A 21,365-nucleotide genomic window follows, 5' to 3' on the forward strand; every position below is an offset into this window, starting at 1 on the left:
TACTAATTTGGGGTATATCTCCCTTTTTTTTTTTTTTTTTTGAGGAAGACTGGCCCTGAGCTAACATCCGTGCCCATTTTCCTTACTTTATATGTGGGACACCTACCACAGCATGGAGTGCCAAGCAGCGCCATGTCCGCACCCGGGATCTGAACCAGCAAACCCCGGGCTGCTGAGAAGCGGAATGTGCGAACTTAACCACTGCGCCACTGGGCCGGCCCCTATCTCCCAATTTTTTAAAAGACTTCCTATAAGAATCCTTTACTGATTCCCCACTGCTTCACACCCCCTAGTTTGAATTAGATGTGAGCCAGTGGCCCTAACCTGGGATAGCAGCCCTGGGGGGCCCCTGCCTCTGCTCTGTCTCACTAATTTCCTTCCCTCAGGCACGTCACCAGCAGGAGGCAGCCTCAGCTCAGCTGGAGCAGCTGCATCAGGAGGCAAAGCGACAGGAAGAAGTGCTTGCCCGGGCAGTCCAGGAGAAGGAGGCCCTAGTCCGGGAGAGGGCGGCCCTAGAGGTGCGGCTGCAGGCTGTGGAGCGGGACCGGCAGGACCTCTCTGAACAACTGCTGGGGCTCAGGTAAGGCCCAACCCAGTTCAGCCAAGGGCAGAGAGAGCTTTTCAAGGCAAGGGACAGCCAAGCTAAGTTCCCTGCCCTAAGTATATGGGTTCTAAATGAGTTATGAATTTGTAATTGCCCGCCTAACTTCTCCAGGTAGCCAGTACTTAGAACCCAACTCCTCTTAATGAAGGGCAAGGGGCTTGATGGGTAAGAACTCTTCCTGATTCCTGAACCTGACAGCTCAGCCAAGGAGCTACTGGAGAACAGTCTGTTTGAGGCCCAACAACAAAATTCTCTGATAGAGGTCACCAAGGGGCAGCTGGAGGTTCAGCTTCAAACTGTCACTCAAGCCAAGGAAGTAATCCAAGGTGAGAACCCAACTGGGATGGGGCACACTCATTCCATGGGGATGTTGAAAGCAAGGAAGGCAGTGGGAAACTGTTAGAGGTCCTTCTCCAGCCAGGGCCTCTGACATGGGCGTTGCTCATGAAGTCCAGGGAGAGGGGTGAAAGGAGGAGGGCAGAGGCTCAGAGACCAGATCCTGTCCCTGGCATCTTAGGGGAAGTGAGGTGCCTAAAGTTGGAACTGGACACTGAACGGAGCCAGGCAGAGCAGGAGCGGGATACAGCAGCCAGACAGCTGGCCCAAGCTGAGCAAGAGGGACAGACTGCCCTGCAGCGACAGAAGTCAGCCCATGAAGAGGAAGTGAACCAACTCCAGGAGAAATGGGTATGTAGTGATGGATGTGGCTGGGGATGGGAGAGACAGACATGGCCTCCCTTTAGTGAATGCTCCCCCTGCTGACTCCTGGTCCAGGTATTGCTGCTTATAAGAAAGAGTGAAATCTGAACAGGACTAGCCCGGTCACAAGGTGCAAAATCCAGCTTCTATCTAGTAAGTGAATTAATATATGAAAAACACTGAGAACAGTTCCTGGTGTATAGTAAGCTCTATATTTGTGTTAGCTCTTATTATTGTTGTTGTTTCAGTATGTACAGAGAATTAAGAGTGGATCCTGAGATTTAGGATTGTTAAAACTGGCCCCAGGATGTCAAGGGAGCAGAGGAATGCCTTGGACCCATTCTTGCCCAATTCAGAATTGTTTCTTTTGTCTTTTACTTAAATAACTTAGTCCATTTGCTTTTATTGTGATTATAGGTGTATTTGGATTTATTTCCACCATCTTATGCTATTTGTCCCTTTCTATGTCTTTTAGGGAGGGAAGATCACCTTTCTTAACTTCTTTTAGAGAGTTAATTGGATGATTAAGTTGTATTTTTTTTTTTTAAAGATTTTATTTTTTCCTTTTTCTCCCCAAAGCCCCCCAGTACACAGTTGTATATTCTTCATTGTGGGTCCCTCTAGTTGTGGCATGTGGGACGCTGCCTCAGCGTGGTTTAGATGAGCAGTGCCATGTCCGCGCCCAGGATTCAAACCAACGAAACACTGGGCCGCCTGCAGCGGAGCGCGCAAACTTAACCACTCGGCCACGGGGCCAGCCCCTAAGTTGTATTCTTTTCTCACCTCTTTTTTTCTATCACTTTGGATGATATGTACTCTGTTTTTTTTATTTTCAATTATTTCCTTTAACATTTTGAAGTACATACTTAATAAAATCTCAAGTTCATGAGTATATTTACCCTTTTCTTGAATGATGCAAGAACCTCAGAACATTTACCTGCATTCATTCCTCCTGACTTATATACTATTTTATTCAATGTGTTTAGTTATAACTAGTTTCTTAGCAGCATAAATTATGAATTTTGATTATTGTTTTATGCAGTCAATATTTGTTTAGATACACTGACAAATTTACAAATTTTTTTGCTCACTGTTCCATCTCGCATATCAGACTTTCTATTTGGATTTATTTTCCTTCCTTTGAGGGTCTGTTGGTAGTTGTCTGAAAATATTTCTATTTTACTTTTATTCTTGAAAGATAGTTTGACTGGACATAAAATTAAGGTATAAATTTCTAGGGTGACAGGTATTTTCTCTCAGCAAATTGATTATTCTGTGGTTGGTATTGAGAAGACTCTGAATAAGTATATGTCAGACCTTCTTACTCTATGCTCCATGTATCTTAACTCTTATATTTTCCATGTTGACTTTTCTCTTTCTATACTGTGTTCTGGATGATTTTTTTCAGATCTCTCTTGTATTCACGAATTTCCCTTTTTGGCTGTGTTTAATCTGTTATATAGTCTATTCACCAAGTTTTAAATTTCATTTATTAACTTTTTATTTCTAGGCCTTCCAGTCAGTTATTTTTTCAAATCTTCTTGGTTGGTTTTTAATCTCTTTTCCCTAATTTATATTTTCATTCCCCTCTTTTATTCTTTAAACATACAAAACATGCTTTTATGCTGTCTAATAATTTCCAATAACTAAAATCTTTTTTGGCCCAACTTCATTATATGTTGTTTCCATTGGCTCTTACTCATGGCCTTGATCCCTGTGTGTTTTTTGATACTTGACTATGAGCTCATGTTCTTTGGAAACTTTTCTGTGGGAATCCTTTTAGGTCTGAGACGAAGGAGTTTTTCTTCAGAGAATTTGCTTTTGCTTCTGTCAGAAAGCTGAAAGACCAGCATCCCAGGACCACTTTATTTGTTTGTTTTTATTTTTTAAAGATTTTATTTTTCCTTCTTCTCCCAAAAGCCCCCCAGTACACAGTTGTATACTGTTAGTTGTGGGTCCTAGTTGTGGCCTGTGGGACACCACCTCAGCATGGCTTGATGAGCGGTGCCACGTACGTGCCCAGGATCCGAACTGGCGAAACCCTGGGCCACCAAAGCGGAATGCGCGAACTCAACCACTCGGCCACAGGGCCGGCCCTGAGGACGACTTTAAAATAAAATTTGTAAAGTTTTTTTGGGCCGCATTCAGGCCCTGAACTCACATGAAGACCAGCTTATGGTTATGAATTCTCAAGGGAGATTTTTTTTTGCCCGGTGTGAAGGCTGAGACCAATTTCCTTGCTGTTCCCTCCTGTAGAGCTTTTTGTTTTGTTTTCTTTCTCTCCCTTTTTCTTCCCCTTTCCTTCTCCCTCTCTCTCTCAAGTTTGCCCTTAAACTGAGGGCACTCTAGCCCAGGGATAAGCAAGTTCTTTTGTAAAGCGTCACATACTGTGCTTTGTGGACCCTACAGTCTCTGTCCCACAGAGATTGCTGCTGTAGTGCAAAAGTCAACAAATGAGCATGGCTTGTTCCAATACAACATTGTATGTGGACACTGAAATTTGAATTTTGTATAATTTTCACATATCACAAAATCCTACTATTCTTTTGACTTCTTTTCAAGTATTAAAAATGTAAAAACCGTTCGTAGCTCACAGGCCATACAGCAACAGGAGGTGGGCCCAGATTTGGCCCGTGTGCCATAGTTTCTTGACCCTGGTATAGCCCTTTGGAAGTCCAGCTTAAGTTGAGAATGTCTTATCAGACTCCCCACCCTTTGTCTTCTGTGTTCTTTTTCCCACGTAGCCATAAGATGAATTTCAAGGTTATTAGGTATAGCAAGTACCTCCAAGATGTTTAGAAATTGACTGAGGTCACACCAGTAGTGTTGGATTAAAGACTGTAACCCAGGCGCCCTGGCTCCAAAGCCCTTCACTGCTATCCTGAGAACCTAGTAGGGGGCTGCATTAGTCTGGGAGATCAGGGAAGGCTTTGGTCCACCATTGGGAGGACCAGGATGCCCCATCCTAATGCTCTTGTATAATGCAGGAGACTTGCCTGTGTAGTATAGCTAGGCTTGGCCTGACTTTTCAGAAGACTAACTCCACCACCCTCAGCAGAGAAGAGTGGGCAGCAGAGAGTCAGTCTGCTGCCTCGGTTCGTTATTACAACCATTAGCCATGATGTGGTTGCTTTAAAATACCAGATATTCATAGCTTATATTAGAGAAAATTGCACTTGAGAAAGAACTTTTACATGTATTATTTCATTTGAGTTTTTTTTAATAAATCTCATTTGATTCTCATAAAATTTGGCGAGATTGGTAAGGCAAGGATTATTAGCCCTCCTTTACAGATGAGGAAACAGACTTAGAGACATCCAAGATCACACAGCTGGTGAACAGTAGACTTCTTATTCTAACCCAGCTCTCCTCCTGCCTCTTCTACTCACCCATTCGGTTCTAACTGTGTTTCCTTCATATGACCAGGAGAAAGAGCGCTCTTGGCACCAGCAGGAGCTAGATAAGGCTCTGGAGAGCCTAGAAAGGGAGAAAATGGAGCTGGAAATGAGGCTGAGGGAGCAGCAGGCAGAAACCGAGGCCATCCGGACGCAGAGGGAAGAAGAACGGGCTGAGGCCGAGAGCGCCCTGTGCCAGGTGGGAGGCTGGGAGGACTGGAGCTGCACATCCAACCTGTGATCCCGCTACCTTTGACCACTTCCTTTTCTACTCCCAAGAGTGGTACAGCGGGGGGCTTCCAGAACGGAATCTAGCTGCCTGCTTTGCTACCAGTGAGCAGGGTGATCAGCACCATTAGCTGCAGGGCCGGCAGTATGTCAAACTTCCTGAGGGAGGGCTGCCGTTTACCACATCCTGTCAGCATGCAAACCAGCAGCAATCTTTGTACTTCCTGGTTCTCAATCAGTGGGTCCAGGCTTCGCATTGCCCTCAGCCCCAACCCCATTCACTGGAAGAGCCCTAGAGCAGCTGGAATGTGCTTGTGGCCTAGTGGGTGAGCATGGTAACCCCGATCCAACAAGCCCTTGTCCTCCTGCCCCTCCACAGATGCAGCTCGAAACAGAGAAAGAGAGAATGTCCCTCCTGGAGACACTGCTGCAGACTCAGAAGGAGCTGACAGATGCCAGCCAACAACTGGAACGGCTGAGGCAGGACATGAAGGTTCAGAAGTTAAAGGAGCAGGTATGGATGGTAGTCCTGGGCAGGGAAGAAAAGGGGGCATTGAGTCACTCTTCAACATTGACCAGTTCTTTGGTATTCCTTGCACCAGGCGTTGTGCTAAGTGCTGCCACATGACAACATAAAAGAGTGGCAGGACAGTAAACATGGCAGACATGTTCCCTGCCCTCAAAGAGCTTACGTTCTAGTGGCAGAGCAGACACAAATAAATGAGATGATTACAAGTTGTAATAAGTGCTGTAAAGGAAAGGAATAGGGAGATACAGCTGAGAATGATTCAAAGGAGACCACTTTAGACAAGGTGGTAAAAGAGGGTCTCACTGAGAAAATGACATTTGAGCTGAGATATGAAGGTTGGGACAAAAGGGATGAACCTTGAAAGCATTATGCTAAGTGAAAGAAGCTAGTCACAAGAGGCCATGTAGTGTATAATTCCATTTACAGGAAATGTCCAGAATAGGTAAATCTATAGAGACAGAAAGTAGATGAGTGGTTGGGAGAGGGGTGGGTAGTGGGGAGGGTACAGGGTTTCTTTCTGCAATAATGAAAATGTTCTAAAATTGATCATGGTGATGGTTGCACAACTCTGTGCATATACTAAAAACCATTGAATTGTATACTTTAAAATGGGTGAATTGTATGGTATGTGAACTATATCTCAATAAAGCTATTAAAAAAAAGAAAAGAAGCCAGCTATTTGAAGAACACTTTAGGCAGAGGAAATAGCCATCATAAGGGCCCTGGGACAGAATAGGGCTTGGACAGTTCAAGGACAAAAGGACCAGCAGGGCTCCAGCGTGATAAGCTCAGGGGCAAGTGGAAAGGTGGGCAGGAGCCCTTTGCCAGCCACGGTAGGAGCTTGTATTTTGTTCTAAGGGCAGTGGGAAACTGTTGGATGGTGTTTAAAAAGCAGAGTGGGACATCTGTCTATCTATCTATATATGTATTTAAAAATACTTTAAGGGGCTGGTCCCATGGCCGAGTGGTTAAGTTCACGCACCTCGCTTCACCAGCCCAGGGTTCACCACTTTGGATTCTGGACGCAGACCTGGCCCTGCTCATCAGGCCATGCTGTGCCAGTGTCCCACATAGAAGAACTAGAATGACTTGCAACTAGGATGTACAGCTACATGCTGGGGCTTTGGGGAGAGAGGGGATAAAAGAAAAGAGGCAGATTGGCAACAGATGTTAACTCAGGGCCAATCTTCCTCACACACAAAAAATCACTGGAGCAGCACACATTCATTTTTTAAAAATCATTTAAAAAATCCTATTCTCTTTAAAACAAAATACTTTAGCTGCTGAGTGGAGAACAGAGCGTGTGTGTGTGTGTGTGTGTGTGTGTGTGTGTTTAGGGGGCGGTAGCATGAAGTAGATGTAAGGATATGCAACAGGAGGCTGTTGCAGTGGCCTTGGTGAGGGACTGCTACCAGCTCAGAGACTCTGACTGAGAAATCCCAGGTGAGCCAGCACACTTTGTGAGGGAGGAATGGGAATAGGAGGCAAAGAGTTGAGGCAGCAGAGCATCATGGAAACACCGTGGATTGTTGAGTCCTGCCTCAGCTTTTGCCAACCCAACTTAAAAACTGGTATTGATATGACGTGGATTTCAAGACCAAGGCCCCAGCGGAAGCTTTCCTCTATTCACTGCTGTCTTCTCCCTTCTCAGGAGACCACTGGGATGCTGCAGACCCAGCTCCGGGAGGCTCAGCGGGAGCTGGAGCAGGCAGCCCAGCAGCACAGAGATGACCTTGCTGCCCTCCAAGAAGAGGGCAGCAGCCTGCTGCAGGAGAAGATAGAGCTGCAGAAGCAGGTCCTTGCTCCTCTCTCCCAGCCCCACAGCCCTTCGCCAGCATAGCCAGCTCTCCCACTCCCTCCCGCAGGACAGTGGGAACCTTAGCCCTGCTGCTTGAGCTTGGGAGGGGAAAGGTAGGCCCCAGTACTGAGTGGAAAGTTGAAGGGTGCTCAGAGCTGAGCACATGCCTCTCAGAGCCCTGAGATAATAATCTCTTTCTGTGGTGACCATGGAACTTAGATTTTCTTGGGCAGCCCCAGTGTCAGCTGTTCTTCCATCCTCCCCATAGAACCAGTATTTTATATATCAGATTGCTTTTCCTTCTCAGAATCCTATATCAGATGTGTTCAGCTTTTTTAAAAAAATAGACTCACTATACACCTGCCCATCACTTTGCCTTTGGGCGTAGTTATATTCAGCCAAGATTTTTATTTGTGCCCACCTCTATATAGCATAAGTGAGGCTGGGGAGACAGATGCCTAGGCTGAATGGTATTAAGGGTGGGGGGTGGTGAAGAACAGCATGGAAGGATTGGTGGAACACCAGAGCATTGGAAATGGGCCGCCAGTGACTGTGGTAAACTTAAAGGACACTAAAGTCATAGGTGAGAAGCATCCAACCACTGGCCCCCTGCCCTTGGTCCTCATGCCCTTAACCTTCCAGGTGGAGGACTTGAAGACTCAGCTTGTTTCCAAGGATGACTCCCAAAGGCTGGTGGAGCAGGAGGTTCAGGAGAAGCTGAGAGAGGCCCAGGAGTGTAGCCAAAATCAGAAGGAGCTGGAGAGAGAGAAAGCCAGGTAGGCTAGACAGGCCATGGGGTTGGTTTTTGCCCTTCTGGCTATAGTGGTCATTGTGAGGTTGACAGTTCTTTGCTCAGGTCACCTAGCCTCCCATGTCTCCAGCTCTCAGCTGTTCAGGTAGCTGTGTGGAGAGGACATGGTCCCTGTCTTCAAAGCGTACACTTCATTCATTTAGTAAACATTTAGAGAATATGCATTATGCACTAAGCACTATGCCAGGGGCTGGGGATGTAGTGATAAACAAGACAGTATGGTCCCTGCCTCAATAGAAGTTATTGGTTTGTGGGGAAGACATTAATCAAATAATCCCCAAAATAAGTTATTGCAGATTATGTTACATGGTGTGGAGGAAAGAAACAGGATGCTGAAATAGAAATGAGGGAGAGAGGGGAAATCTACTTTAGATAAGATGTTAGGGAAGGCCTTTCTCAGGAGATTGCATTTAAACTGATCACTGAAGGATGAAGTGGAGCCACGTGTGCAAAGGGGTGAAGGAGACTTCCCTAGAATAGGAATAGAAATCACATGCAAAGGACCTGAGGCAAAGCAAAGCTTGGGATGTTTGGTGAAACTGAAAGCGCCGTGAATGAAGAGACAGTGACATGAGCTAGACAAATCCATATTATTCAGGATGTTTAGGCCACAGCCAGGAATTTGTAGTTTGTTTTAGGTTTAGTAGGAAACCGTTGTGGATTTTAGGTAGGGAAATCGACGCAATCCAACTTACGATGTATTCGAAGGGATAGTGATGACATGAAACATCAGGAGTGAGACAAGACCACTCAGAATGAAGAGCAGCATGTATTCTCAGTGCCTGTAGGAGCTTGAGGAGGGAGAGATCCTTTTGTTGATGAAACTAGAGGCAGGAAGACAAGTTAGGAGGCTGATACAATCATCCAAATGGGAGATTCTAAAGCTGAACCAAGGTAGGGCAGTGGGGAAGGAGAATAAGGAAGGAGTTTAAGGGACGTTAAGGGAGTTGGAATCAATTGTATGTAGTGATCAATTGCATAGAGGTGGGGTAAAGGGTGATATGGCAAAGGCTTCTGAGTTGGGGCACTGGGTGGACAGAGGTGCCTTCACTGAGCTAGGGAACATAGTAGGGGTGATGGAGGAGGAGAAGTGCAGAGGAGATGAGAAGAATTTGGCATGCTGAATTTGAGATATTGTATAGCTGTTTCTTGAATTTGCCAGAGAAGAATAAACTGTGAAGTTGAAATGAGGTATCATATGCATGAAATACGTAGGAGCACTCAGTAGGTGCTCAAGGAATGGTAGCTTTTATTGCTGCACTAGAATCATTATCATTACTATTTCTATTTAATTATTAATGCTATGTTTATAACAGTCAGATGAGAAGGTAGTTCTTCATTTCCTGAGAGAATGGCCTAATCTTCTGACCACTCTCACTTTAGCCTGACTCTGTCGCTGGTGGAAAAAGAACAGAGACTCCTTGTTTTACAAGAGGCTGACTCTGCTCGACAACAAGAGCTGAGCTCCCTGCGCCAGGACGTGCAGGAGGCCCAGGGAAGGCAGAAAGAGCTCAGCGCCCAGGTACTTCCCACCCTGACTATGAGCCCAGTTCCTTGGTAGAAGCCTGCTCTTGGAGTGGGGGGCTGACTGCTTGGAGTCATGCTGGGACTTCAGCAGCCCTGGCAAGAGGGAAAAGCCAAGACTGGGCAGGCTGGGGGCTTGGGAACCTGACTCAGAGTTGAAAACGGCCCTTCTGGGGAAATTGACAGTCCAGAACGTAGTGCCCATAGGGGCAGAGCTCATGCAAGCCTGGTTCAACGTGCTTGGTCTGCTTGACAAGACACAGCAGGGGGAACAGATCAGGTAGGCAGCAGCTAGAGGGCTTCCAGGAACTCAGTCTGCTCACAGCAGAACCCCAGACCTTGGGTACAGAGGAAAGATGGAACCGGGAGGGGAAGGGTGAGGGAGTAAGAGCTAGACAGTAGACTGCAGCAGATAAGGACCCAGGTCTGCTTGGTAGACAGTTCTGGGTTTGACTCCCAGCTCTACTGCTTCCTGGCTGTGTGAGTATCTGTTTCTTCATCCATAAAACAAGGATGATAATTCTTAACCATTATAGGATTATATAAAGTGTCAGGAACACAGTGAGCATTCAATAAATGGTAGCCATTATTATTGTGACTAGTCATTAGGCTCAGTGTCAGGATTTCAGGCAGAGTTCTAATCATTGCAGGGAGCTAGCATAGTTGCCAGGGAGAACAGGGCCAAAGCCTATTTGCATAGTCTAGGCCCATGTGTCAGGAGTCATCTAGGGTAATGCTCCTTCCAGAATCCTCCCTAACCGCTGGAGGGCTGAATCCTCCCTAGAACCCTCCCAGCCCTGATGAAGGTTTGCACAGGGATTGAGTCGGGTCAGGCCTGGGAACATCTGAGGAGGGGATAGCCACTCCCTGCTCAAAGTGACTACACTTCCTCCCTGGCAGGTGGAATTACTGAAGCAGGAGGTGAGGGAAAAGGAGGCTGACTTTCTAGCCCAGGAAGCACATCTGCTGGAGGAGCTAGAGGCATCTCAAGTAACAGAGCAGCAGCTGCGAGCTTCCTTGTGGGCCCAGGAAGCCAAGGCAGCCCAACTACAGCTGCGACTGCGCAGCACGGAGAACCAGCTGGAGGCACTGGCTGCAGAGCAGCAGCCTGGACACCATGCTCAGGCCCAGCTGGCCAGCCTCTATTCTGTCCTTCAGCAGGCCCTGGGGTCTGTTTGTGAGAGCAGGCCTGAGCTGAGTGGTGGGGGAGACTCTGCTCCCTCCCTCTTGGGTGCTGAGCCAGGTAAGGCAGCCACCCAAGAACTGAATCCTTTGGGCCAAAGCCAGGCCTAGCTCCCAGGGGAGAAGGAAGGGGAATGCAGTTCCTTAGGCAATGTTGCATCAAGGCTAAGGCCAGACTCTGGAATTAATTCCATCAGAGTTTGAACCCCAGCTCTGACATTTGCTAGATGTGTGTCCTTGGGCAAGTCACCTATCCTCTCTGAGCTTGATTTCTCAACTATAAAGTGAGAATGTTAAAAGTACTGACCTCTCAGGATTTTCCTAAGGAGTTAATGAGATTACAGAAGTAAAATAGTTCACACAGTTCCAGCCACTTATTAAATGTCTAAGAAATGAGAGCTGGCATTGCCTAGTACCCATCATAGTGCCTGGCACATAGGTGTGCAGAAAGTACGTGATGAATGAACTGCTAAGAAGAGGTTCTTTGAGGAGAGGAGGGATCAGTGGGAAGGCCAAGGCCATGTCTGGGGAGGTGTGGCTATTTCTTTTCATAGTGCAGCCAGGTCAGGAAGAGTTTCCTCACTTTTTCAGACCAGAATGAAGCTAGGATCCTCTTTAAGAGAGGGCCCCTCCTGACGGCTCTCTCAGCTGAGGCGGTGGCGTCTGCCCTTCACAAGCTTCACCAGGACCTGTGGAAGACTCAACAGGCCCGGGTATGTTTCTCAGCTCTTCTTCCTTGAACTCTTCATCTCCTCTGAAAAAGACTCATGGAGCAGTTTGACCTGTTTTATTCCTGAGATCAAGTTGGGATAAGTTCCACCTCTATCATTTACTCTCTGGAAACCACAAATAAAGCATTTGGTTTCCTGGACCTTTTCGCTAGTAAAATAGGGCAAATCATGCCTGCCTCGCAGGGTTGTGAGGATTAAATGAGTGAAGGACTTGAGGGAGCCCTGTAAATTATACAGCCCTGTACAGATGTGCGATATTGTTCTGCATCATTTTCCTCTGGCCATAAATTATTCTTGGTGCCAAGACCTCCAAGAAAAAAATCAACAAATTAGGGACCACTGAGATTTGAGGTTGCCGTTTATAGGAACATTCTGGACCTAAGACTGAACTAAATGTCCCACAAATTCCACCCTACAGTGAACCTATCAGTCAATAAAAACTGAGTGCCACCTACTTACCAGCCATTCTGAGTTGAGAATACAAAGAAGAGAAGACCTCATCTCTGCCCTCAAGAAGGCTCGTGACGTGCCTGAGGAACCAAATGTGTTCTAAGATAATGCAGAACTGATAGAATTAATTGGATCAATAATGGATGCAAATGATGATAATAGGAGGAAGGGACAATTCATTCTGACTTAGGGAGAGTCAGAAGGAAGGAAGAAGTGACCTTTGAGCTAAGCTTTGAAGTAGGAGTTTGAGGAGAGGAGAGGTGACCCCAGGCTAAGACTTTAGCAGGACTTCTGTTTCAAAAGACACAGACGGGTTAGAAGGGGATTCTGGGCTCCAATCAGTTGGAGCAGAGCCTGTCATCACTTTGGGGAGCCAGTGCACACAAGTTCACAGATAAATAACCCAGCAATCTGGGAGTAGGTCCGTGATGGCAGACCCCAAAAGAAGCTAAGAGAGAGGAGAGCGCTTGGGCCCTGGAATGGGATAACTTTGTGCAAGATGAGGACCTTGAATTTCACCATGGCCTTTCTTCCCCAGGATGATCTGAGGGATCAGGCCCAGAAGCTGGAACAGCGTCTCACTGATACGGAAGCTGAGAAGAACCAAGTCCACACAGAGCTTCGGCATCTGCAGAGACAGCTCTCCCAGAACCAGGAAGGTGAGAAGCTCAAGGCAAGCATGGGGATTTGGAGGGAGGAGAGGGGCAAGGCAAGAAGCCCAGAAGAGGCAGGAACAGGCCTAGGAACAACTCTTTACTGCTTACCCACAACTTTGAGAAGATACCTAGAGGCATCTCCAAAGGGGTGATGACCCCTAGGAACTATTTTTCTGCTTTTCATGGCCTTTGGGGGCCTTCCTGGAAGAAGGGATTAGGAGGGACAGATTTGGTGAGTGGAGAAAAGTTGCTAGCTAGGCTTCCATTTTGTCTGCAGATTAAAAAACTGGCAACCCAGGACCAAAACTATGAGAAGATTATAAAACTCAGTATCTTTTGTCATTTATCCACATTACTTATTTTTGTCACTTCCAACTATGTCCTCAAAATGATTAGCCTTTGACAGCAGAAGGATGATGGGCTTGTTTGGAAGACAGCAAGAAGGGAGAATCTGGGGACAAAGTACCTGTGCCACAGCCGAGGGCCAGAAAGGGTGTGACTACTAGGAAAGGAAAGGAGAGGGGAGGCCTTGAGGCTCTAGGCTCTCCTGCAGAAGAGAAGGAGACAACTGGGGAGTGGGCTGCTCTTGAAAGTCCTCCAGAGGGCTCCCCGAGAGCCACACTATACACAGAGCTGGGTTCTGGTGCATTTTGCAAAAATAAGGGGCAGCCCGCAGAGCAGCCCTGCTCTCTAGAAACCTCTGCACAATCAGAGAGTTGAGGCGTGGAAAGGACCTCCAACGTCACCTAACTCAGCCCTGTCTGGAACCTAGGGTTGAGGATCCTATGTGGTCAGGATGAGGAAGTGTTGGGATGATTATCAGGCAGCGCTGGAGCAGGGCAGACGATACAGGCACAAGTCTGGAAGCAGCAGGGAGCCTAGACAAGCGGGAGCAGCTGGCAGATGGGTGATGTCTCTATGGAACTGGATGTAATTCTCTCCTTCTTGCCTTCTTCCCCTTTGATTCTGTTCCCCATCTTCCATCTGCCTCTGCATCCCTCTTTTCCTCCACCCACAACCATGCCCTTGCTCCGCTACCTCTCCTCTTTCCAAAGAGAAATCCAAGTGGGAAAGAAAACAGAGCTCCCTAGAATCTGAGCTGATGGAACTGCATGAAACTGTGGCATCCTTACAGAGTCGCCTACGGCGAGCAGAGCTGCAGGGAATAGAAGCCCAGGTAAGGTGGTATGGTTTTGGGTGGGGTTGCTTCAGGAGTGGTCCCTCAGGGCCCAGGCTCTAGCTCTCAGGCCCGCCTTAGCCTGTGGTCACACCCATCTATATGTAGTGCCCAGCTTCCTTCAGCAAGTCTCAGTTCCTCTGGCTGTCCCTACGTTCCTGAGGGTCGTTATTAAGGCCCCAGTGAATCCTCCTTCAGGTACTTTTTCTGAATTGACGTTGAGATTTTTGTCCCTTGCCCTGAAGGACAAGAGTCTGGGATGACTTATTTGTACTAGGCTTTCCCCTCTGGGCAGAGCAGAGCCCTGGGATGTGGTAGGGATGTCCTTTTACAGTGTCAGCTCAAGTGGAACACATCAGTTCTTTTTTCCCAAATCCTTGACAATGCTGGTGCCACAGAGTAAGGAAAGGAAGGACCTATGTTGGAGTGACAGTATCAGGGAAGTGTAGTCTAAAGTGGTATTGCATCTTGTTTTCCAGAATGAGCGAGAGTTACTTCAGGCAGCAAAGGAGAACCTGACAGCCCAGGTGGAACATCTGCAAGTATCTGTTGCAGAAGCCAGGGCTCAGGCAAGTGCTGTCGGGGTCCTGGAAGAAGACCTGAGAACTGCTCGCTCAGCCCTGAAACTGAAAAACGAGGAGGTGGAGAACGAGCGTGAGAGAGCCCAGGCTCTGCAAGAGCAGGGCGAGCTGAAGGTGGCTCAGGGGAGGGCTTTGCAGGAGAATTTGGCTATCCTGGCCCACACCCTCTCTGAGAGAGAAGGGGAGGTGGAGACTTTGCAGGGAAAAATCCAGGAACTGGAGACGCAACGGGAAATGCAAAAAGCTGCTTTGGAAGTGCTGTCTCTGGACCTAAAGAAGAGGAACCAAGAGGTGGACCTGCAACAAGAACAGATTCAGGAGCTAGAGAAGTGTAGGTCTGTTTTGGAGCATCTGCCCATGGCCGTCCAAGAGCGAGAGCAGAAGCTGACTGTGCAGAGAGAGCAGATCAAAGAGCTCGAGAAGGATCGAGAGACGCAGAGGAACATCTTGGAGCATCAGCTTCTAGAACTTGAGAAGAAGGCTCAGGTGATTGAGTCCCAGAAAGGACAGATTCAGGATCTGAAGAAGCAGTTGGTTACTCTGGAATGCCTGGCCCTGGAACTAGAGGAAAATCATCACAAAATGGAGTGCCAGCAAAAGGCAATTGAGGAGCTGGAGGGCCAGAGGGAAATGCAGAAAGTGGCTCTGACCCACCTTACACTGGACCTAGAGGAAAGGAGCCAGGAGCTGCAGGTGCAAAGCAGCCAGATCCATGAGCTTGAGAGCCACAGCACCCTTCTGGCAAGAGAGCTCCAGGAGAAGGACCAAGAGGTGAAGTCCCAGCGAGAACAGATTGAGGAACTGCAGAGACAGAAAGAGCATCTGACTCAGGACCTCGAGAGGAGGGGACAGGAGATGCTGCTGCAGAAGGAGAGGATTCAGGTCCTAGAAGATCAGCGGACGCTGCAAACCAAGATCCTAGAGGAGGACCTGGAACAGATCAAGCTGTCCTTGAGAGAGCGAGGCCGGGAGCTGGCCTCTCAGAGACAGCTGATGCAGGAGCGGGCAGAGGAAGGCAAGGGCCAGAGTAAAGCACAGCGCGGGAGCCTAGAGCACCTGAAGCTGATCCTGCGTGATAAGGAGAAGGAGGTGGAATGCCAGCAGGAGCGTATCCAGGAACTTCAGGAGCACCAGGACCAGCTAGAGCAGCAGCTCCAGGGTCTACACAGGAAGGTGGGGGAGACCAGCCTACTCCTGACCCAGCGAGAGCAGGAGATAGTGGTCCTGCAGCAGCACCTGCAGGAAGCCAGGGAACAGGAGGAGCTGGAAAAGCAGTCACTTCAGGGTCAGCTGGAAGAGGCCCAGAGGGCTCTGGCCCAGAGGGACCAGGAGCTTGAGGCCCTGCAGCACCAACAGCGGCAGGCCCAGGGGCAGGAGGAGAATGTGAAGGAAAAGACAAGCACACTACAAAGAGCTCTGGAGCAGGCCCATATGACACTAAAACAGCGCCAGGGAGAGCTTGAGGACTGCAAGGACCATGTGAGAAGGCTCCAGGAAGAGCTGGCAGTGGAGGGACAGCGGGTACAGGCCCTGGAGGAGGTGTTGGGTGACCTAAGGGCTGAGTCTCAGGAGCAGGAGAAGGCTCTGCTGGCCCTCCAGCAGCAGTGTGCTGAGCAGGCACAGAAGCACGAGGAGGAGGCCAGGGCCCTGCAGGACAACTGGCTGCAGGCAGAGGCAATGCTCAAGGAACGGGACCAGGAGCTGGACGCCCTGCGAGCAGATAGCCAGTCCTCCCAGCATCGGGAGGAGGCTGCCCAGGGCCAGGCTGAGGCTCTGCAGGAGGCCCTCAGCAAGGCTCAGGCTGCCCTGCAGGAGAAAGAGCAGCATCTCCTTGGGCAGGCAGAACTGAGCCGCAGCCTGGAGGCCAGCACTGCCACCTTGCAGGCTGCCCTGGACTCCTGCCAGGCACAAGCCCGGCAGCTGGAGGAGGCCCTGAGGAAGCGGGAAGATGAGATCAAGGACCGCGATCTCCGACACCAGGAGGCTCTGCAGCAGCTCCAGCAGGTACTTGCCCAGAGGGATGAAGAGCTGAGACATCAGAAGAAACAAATGCAGCTGCTGGAGAAGTCTTTGGCCCAGAGGGGTGGGGATGATGTGATCCAAGAGAAGCAGAATCCGGGGCAGGAGAGAGAAGAGGAAGAGAGAAGGGGCCTTCATGAGAGCCTAAGGGAGCTACAACTGATTCTAGCCCAAAAGGAAGAGGAGATCCTGGAGCTGAGGGAGGCTCAGCAAGAGAAGAGTCTGAAGGACTCACTCCACAGCCACAAAGCGTCCCCAGTGGAGGAGCCCACTACAAAATTTGGTTCTTTAGGGCCCAGGCTGCAGCAGGAGCTGGATCGACTACAAGTAGTCCTGAGGCAGACGGAGGCCAGGGAGATCGAGTGGAGGGAGAAGGCTCAGGACTTGGCACTGTCCTTGGCCCAGAGCAAGGCCACTGTCAGCAGTCTGCAGGAGGTAGCCATGTTCCTACAAGCCTCTGTCCTGGAGCGGGACTCAGAACAGCAGAGGCTGCAGGTGAGTCCCTTCATGGGTAGTAAGGGCCAGGGGACTTAGCCCTGTCCAGCTGAGCTCAGGGGCTGCCTGACACCCTGGGCTTGTGGCACCTCATGGGGTGAGAAAGCTGAGATCATGAGCACCTCAACATGAGTGGAATCAGGTCACTGTGCTAGTCTAGGGGGTACGAATAAGACAGCCAGAGTCCCTGCCCTCAGAGAGCTCACAGTCTAGTGGATAAGCAGTTAGAATGAGTAACTAATTATAATTAGTGCCTCACTAATTATAGTGGGGAAGTTGAGTGAGGGACACCCAGCCTTTCCTGGAGGGGAGTCCCAAAAGGCTTCCTGGTAAGAGTGGCATTTAAGGTGAGATCTGAAGGGACCAGTAAGGAATTAGCCAAGGACAGGTGGAGGAGGAGCTTTCTGGGGGAGAGGAAAAAGGAGGAGAGAGACCATGGAGTGTCTGTGTGGGGAGTTCAGGCTGCTTGGGACATAGAGGGGTGGTTGTCAAGAGACGAGAGGACAGCAGAGACCTCATCATTCAGGGCTTGTAAGTCATGTTAAGGACCTGGGTGACTGGTGGGAAGTGGATGAAGGGTTTAGGAGAAGGGAGTGACACGATCAGATATACAGTTCAGAAAGATCACTCGGGCTGCTGTGTAGAACAGCAGCAGGTTTGGGGAGACCAAGTAGGAGGCTGTAATACAACTTCAGGGGAGAGATGGTGACCTAGAGAGTAAGTGTGGGTGGAGACACATGGGCAGACCTAGAGGTTCATAGGACTTCTGGCAGTTGATTGGTTAAGAGATGGGGGGAGTAAAAAAAGGACAGAAAGCAATCAAACCCCCAGGTTTCTGCTCACTGAGAAGGAAGGCAGGTTTGGGGAAGAGGAGTGGAATGCTGAGTTCAACTTGGAAATGGAGTGCAGTACCTGTGGGACATTCAAGGGGAGCTCTCCAGTGGACAGGTCTATAAAGTGATCTGGAATTAAAGGATGAGATTGAGGGTAAAGAGAGAGACTGCGGAATTGTCAGCAGTTAGGATAAGTAGGCTCCTTTAGGTAGAATGTTGAGTGAGAAAGGAAGTAGACCTTAGGGTGTAACGTTTAACCTCAAGGTCAGGGGCCTTATCTTAGTCACCTCTATACACCCAGCACTGAGCACAAGGCTCGCACAGAGTAGGCTGTCAGGAAAGCTAGGTTGACTGTTGGACATAGAGAGACATTGTCTTTTTTGCCAAGAGGAACCCAGCCCATTTTTCTAGGAAATTGACTACATCCTGGTGCCTTGACCTGGGCTGAGTGCCGGAGAACCCCATCGGTTGTCTCAGACATGTAGCCCAGCAGGGACTTGCTTCTGGGAGCTCACAATGCTCTGCTCTCTTTAAAGCGTAATATGCAGAGAACAGTTACATTTGTGAACTTTGGAGTCAAGTTCCCAGGTTTGAAATACAGTTCATTAGCTGTGTGACCCTAGGTAAGTGTCCTCCCTTCCATGACCCTTGGTTTTCTCATCAATCAAATAGGGAATGATAGTACCAGCTCCACAGGGCCATTTTGAATATGAAATGAGATAGTAGGTATGAAGTGAATAGGAAGAAAGCATTCAATAAGTGGAACTCCTTTCCTATTTCCCGACCTGTTCTTACAGGCACAGAAAAAGTAAGGTATGTAGCTGGACAGAAGGACACTCCTTGTCCAAACTTACTGAGTTTTGCTGAGCAGTGTTTACTCAATGAGGTGGCTTGGGTCAGCGTCCCCCAACACTCAAGCACACCTTTCGAGGCAGCCCTTCATCACAGTAGTACCTTTTTTTTTAAAGTGTTTTACATGCCAGGCACTGTTACCCTCACTGTCTTCCACCACAACCCTGAAGAGTAGGAACTCTTATCATCTTCATGTTATATTGAGGAACGGTAATTCAGAGAGGTTAACTTGTCCAGGGTCATACGGCCAATAAATGGCAGAAGTAGATTAGATTTAAGCAGTCTGACTTTGGAGCACAGCGTTTTTACAAATAAGCTCTTCCTCTCGCCCAGACGACCTCCACTCACGTGTGCACTCACTTTATCTGTCTCTCTTCTTGACCGTTGTCATTTATGAAACATGAGGTGCCTGGAAAATCTAGCCTAAAGGGATTTAACTCCAAAGGCTTGATCTCTGCTTCAGGGAGCATGTAGTCATTTTACAAATGAGGAAATTGGGGTTTGGAGAGAGCTCATGTCTTGACCAATATCATATAGCCGGTAAGTGGTGACATATTACTGAGCTCTGTGTGACTCCAGTGTCCATGCTCTTTCCACGACACCTCTGTGCTCCAAGTTATGGCATAGCTCTAGGAGATCTAAAATGAGATAGGTTTTAGTCCTAGCCCACCATGTAACCTTGGATAGATCCCTCTCTGCTCCTTTGTTTTGTCCATCTGTAAAATGAAAGTCCTGCACTAGGATAGCTCAGAGGCGCGAGGAAAAATAAGACTATAACCTGATGAGAAAATGGAACTGGTTTTTATGAGGATGGAGGGTGGAGTGGATCTGGATGTGAGGTTGTCATGGTGTGATTTTTGCTTCATACCTTGACACCCCAGGATGAGTTGGAGCTCACCAGACAGGCTCTGGAGAAGGAGCGGCTCCATAGCCCAGGCCCAACCAGCAGAGCCGAACGGGGTCCTCGAGGAGAGGCAGGTGTACAACTGGGAGAGGTGAGCTGGGGCCTGGTAGAAACAGATGGCCAGGAGGGACCTCCTCTCTGGGGGCTTGTCCTTTTCCCTTGGAAATTTGGTCCCTAAAGCCCAGACATGCCAAACTGGTGCTTTTGCCTTTTATCTGTTCCTCCCCTGTCTAAAGGGCTGCCCAGGTGAGCTTGACAGGTCTCCCCCACAGGTCTCAGGAGTGGAGGCTGAGCCTAGTCCTGGGCTGGAGGAGAAGCAGCTATGGGAACAAAGGCTTGAATACCTACAGCAAGCAGTGGCACGGCTGGAGATTGACCGGAGCAGGCTGCAGCGCCACAATGTCCAGCTGCGGACCACCTTGGAACAGGTAAGTAGCTTCTGCTGTCCTTGGCTCCCTCCTCTGGGGTCTGATGGACATGCAACTCCACTTCCCATGCAGCCCCCAGAGCAGGGTTGGTAAACTGCAGCCCAAGGGCCAAATTTGGCCTGCTGCCTCTTTCTGAAAACGGGATTTTATGGGAACACAGACATGCGCATTCATTTATGTATTGTCTGCAGCTGCTTTCATGCCACATTAGTGGAGTTGAATAGTTATGACTGAGATCGAATGGCCCACAAAGCCCAAATACTACAGAAAATGTTTGCTGACCCTTGCTGCAAAGGCCTGCGAGGCTGGCCCTACCTCTCCTGCCCCAGGAGCACTTCTCTGCACTCAGGGCTGCCCTAGCATGTGCTCTCCTCAGCCCAGGAGCTTAGCTTCTCACAGCTGCCATCCCTTACACTCACACCCACACACGCACTGGCCCCCTCTCGAGAAAGGCGGCTCTGCTCCCGGCCCAGGGCCAAGCCAAGCCCTGATTTCTCATTTCCATCTTGGCAGGTGGAGCGAGAGCGGAGGAAGCTGAAGAGGGATTCCATGCGTGCATCTCGGACAGGGGTCCTAGAGATCAGTGAAGCCACAGCATCATCGCCCACACAGCAGGTTTACCTCTCTTCATTGACTGCAGCCTCTGGAGAGCCCAACCCCAGCCCTCTGTGGTGCATATCCCAGGCTACCCTTGCAGGGGGAGATGGCCACTACAGCCAATCCAGAGAGCCCCTCCTGACTGGGTTCTGCCCCACCCAGCACAGCTCTATCTGTCCCTGACCCCGGGAAGGAGACCCAGCATCAGTGGGTAGCGGTGGAGTCAAGGCTAGCAGCCCTGCGTTTTGAGGAACTCATTTGCTCCGTCTCTGCATCCTTAGCTCACAGCCAGGGCTAGCACAAAGCAGAAGTGTGGCGTACTTCTGTCAATGAAAAGGCGCCTCAAAGAAGCCAGTGCGGTCCAAGCCCTGTGGACGTTTGGCGTCAGGTCTCTGTGGGCTTCACTCATCAGGCTGGTTTGGGCCCTCCCGGGCCTCTCCCTGCCCCAGGGCTGTGGTGCCCTATAGAGTTCAGGCACTTCTGGCCCATAGCCCTGACCCTGGCCCCCAGGACTGTGATGAGCTGGCTGAGAATGCCTTCGGAACCCCTAGGGTGGGAAGGTCTGTTCCAAGAGGAATGGCATTTGTCTCCCACAGGATGGAAGAGGAGGACAGATGCGCTCCTCAGACGCCAAGCACATGGTTGAACTGCAGAAAGAGGTATGTTCTGGAAAGATCCATTTTCTAAACCGCTTTTCCCTCCCTTGTACTCAGGCAACAAGGCTTTAGTGTCTGCTGTGTGCTTGGCCTTTGTGCACCTCCAGCAGAGGGAGGGAAAATAGTTCCTGCCTCAGAGAACTTTCATCCACGTGGGAGGGAAGAAGAGCCCAGTTCCAGCTCAGCCTCCCATATGCTTACAGTGGGAGTGGGGAA

General features: G+C 49.2%; 1 protein-coding gene across 15 annotated transcripts in view; it reads left to right on the forward strand.

The window, feature by feature from the left end:
- The window catches only part of CEP250 (centrosomal protein 250), a 43,164-nt gene that overhangs the window by 20,006 nt on the left and 1,793 nt on the right, over positions 1-21,365 (forward strand). For 12 of the 15 annotated variants that reach the window (XM_023626455.2, XM_023626453.2, XM_023626454.2 and 9 more), the window contains 17 exons: positions 387-580; positions 803-930; positions 1,122-1,291; positions 4,730-4,897; positions 5,306-5,440; positions 7,107-7,250; positions 7,896-8,029; positions 9,448-9,586; positions 10,489-10,831; positions 11,362-11,483; positions 12,490-12,610; positions 13,663-13,784; positions 14,264-16,879; positions 19,446-19,559; positions 19,741-19,896; positions 20,410-20,511; positions 21,090-21,152. In XM_023626455.2, the coding sequence (XP_023482223.1) occupies positions 387-580; positions 803-930; positions 1,122-1,291; positions 4,730-4,897; positions 5,306-5,440; positions 7,107-7,250; positions 7,896-8,029; positions 9,448-9,586; positions 10,489-10,831; positions 11,362-11,483; positions 12,490-12,610; positions 13,663-13,784; positions 14,264-16,879; positions 19,446-19,559; positions 19,741-19,896; positions 20,410-20,511; positions 21,090-21,152 (4,971 nt within the window). Of the gene's footprint in view, positions 1-386; positions 581-802; positions 931-1,121; positions 1,292-4,729; positions 4,898-5,305; positions 5,441-7,106; positions 7,251-7,895; positions 8,030-9,447; positions 9,587-10,488; positions 10,832-11,361; positions 11,484-12,489; positions 12,611-13,662; positions 13,785-14,263; positions 16,880-19,445; positions 19,560-19,740; positions 19,897-20,409; positions 20,568-21,089; positions 21,153-21,365 lie in introns of all 15 variants that reach the window. The other 3 variants (XM_070247742.1, XM_023626456.2, XM_070247745.1) reach the window with 1 other exon arrangement.

The sequence above is a fragment of the Equus caballus genome, chromosome 22, assembly GCF_041296265.1.
Source record: "Equus caballus isolate H_3958 breed thoroughbred chromosome 22, TB-T2T, whole genome shotgun sequence".
Taxonomy (NCBI): Eukaryota; Metazoa; Chordata; class Mammalia; order Perissodactyla; family Equidae; genus Equus; species Equus caballus.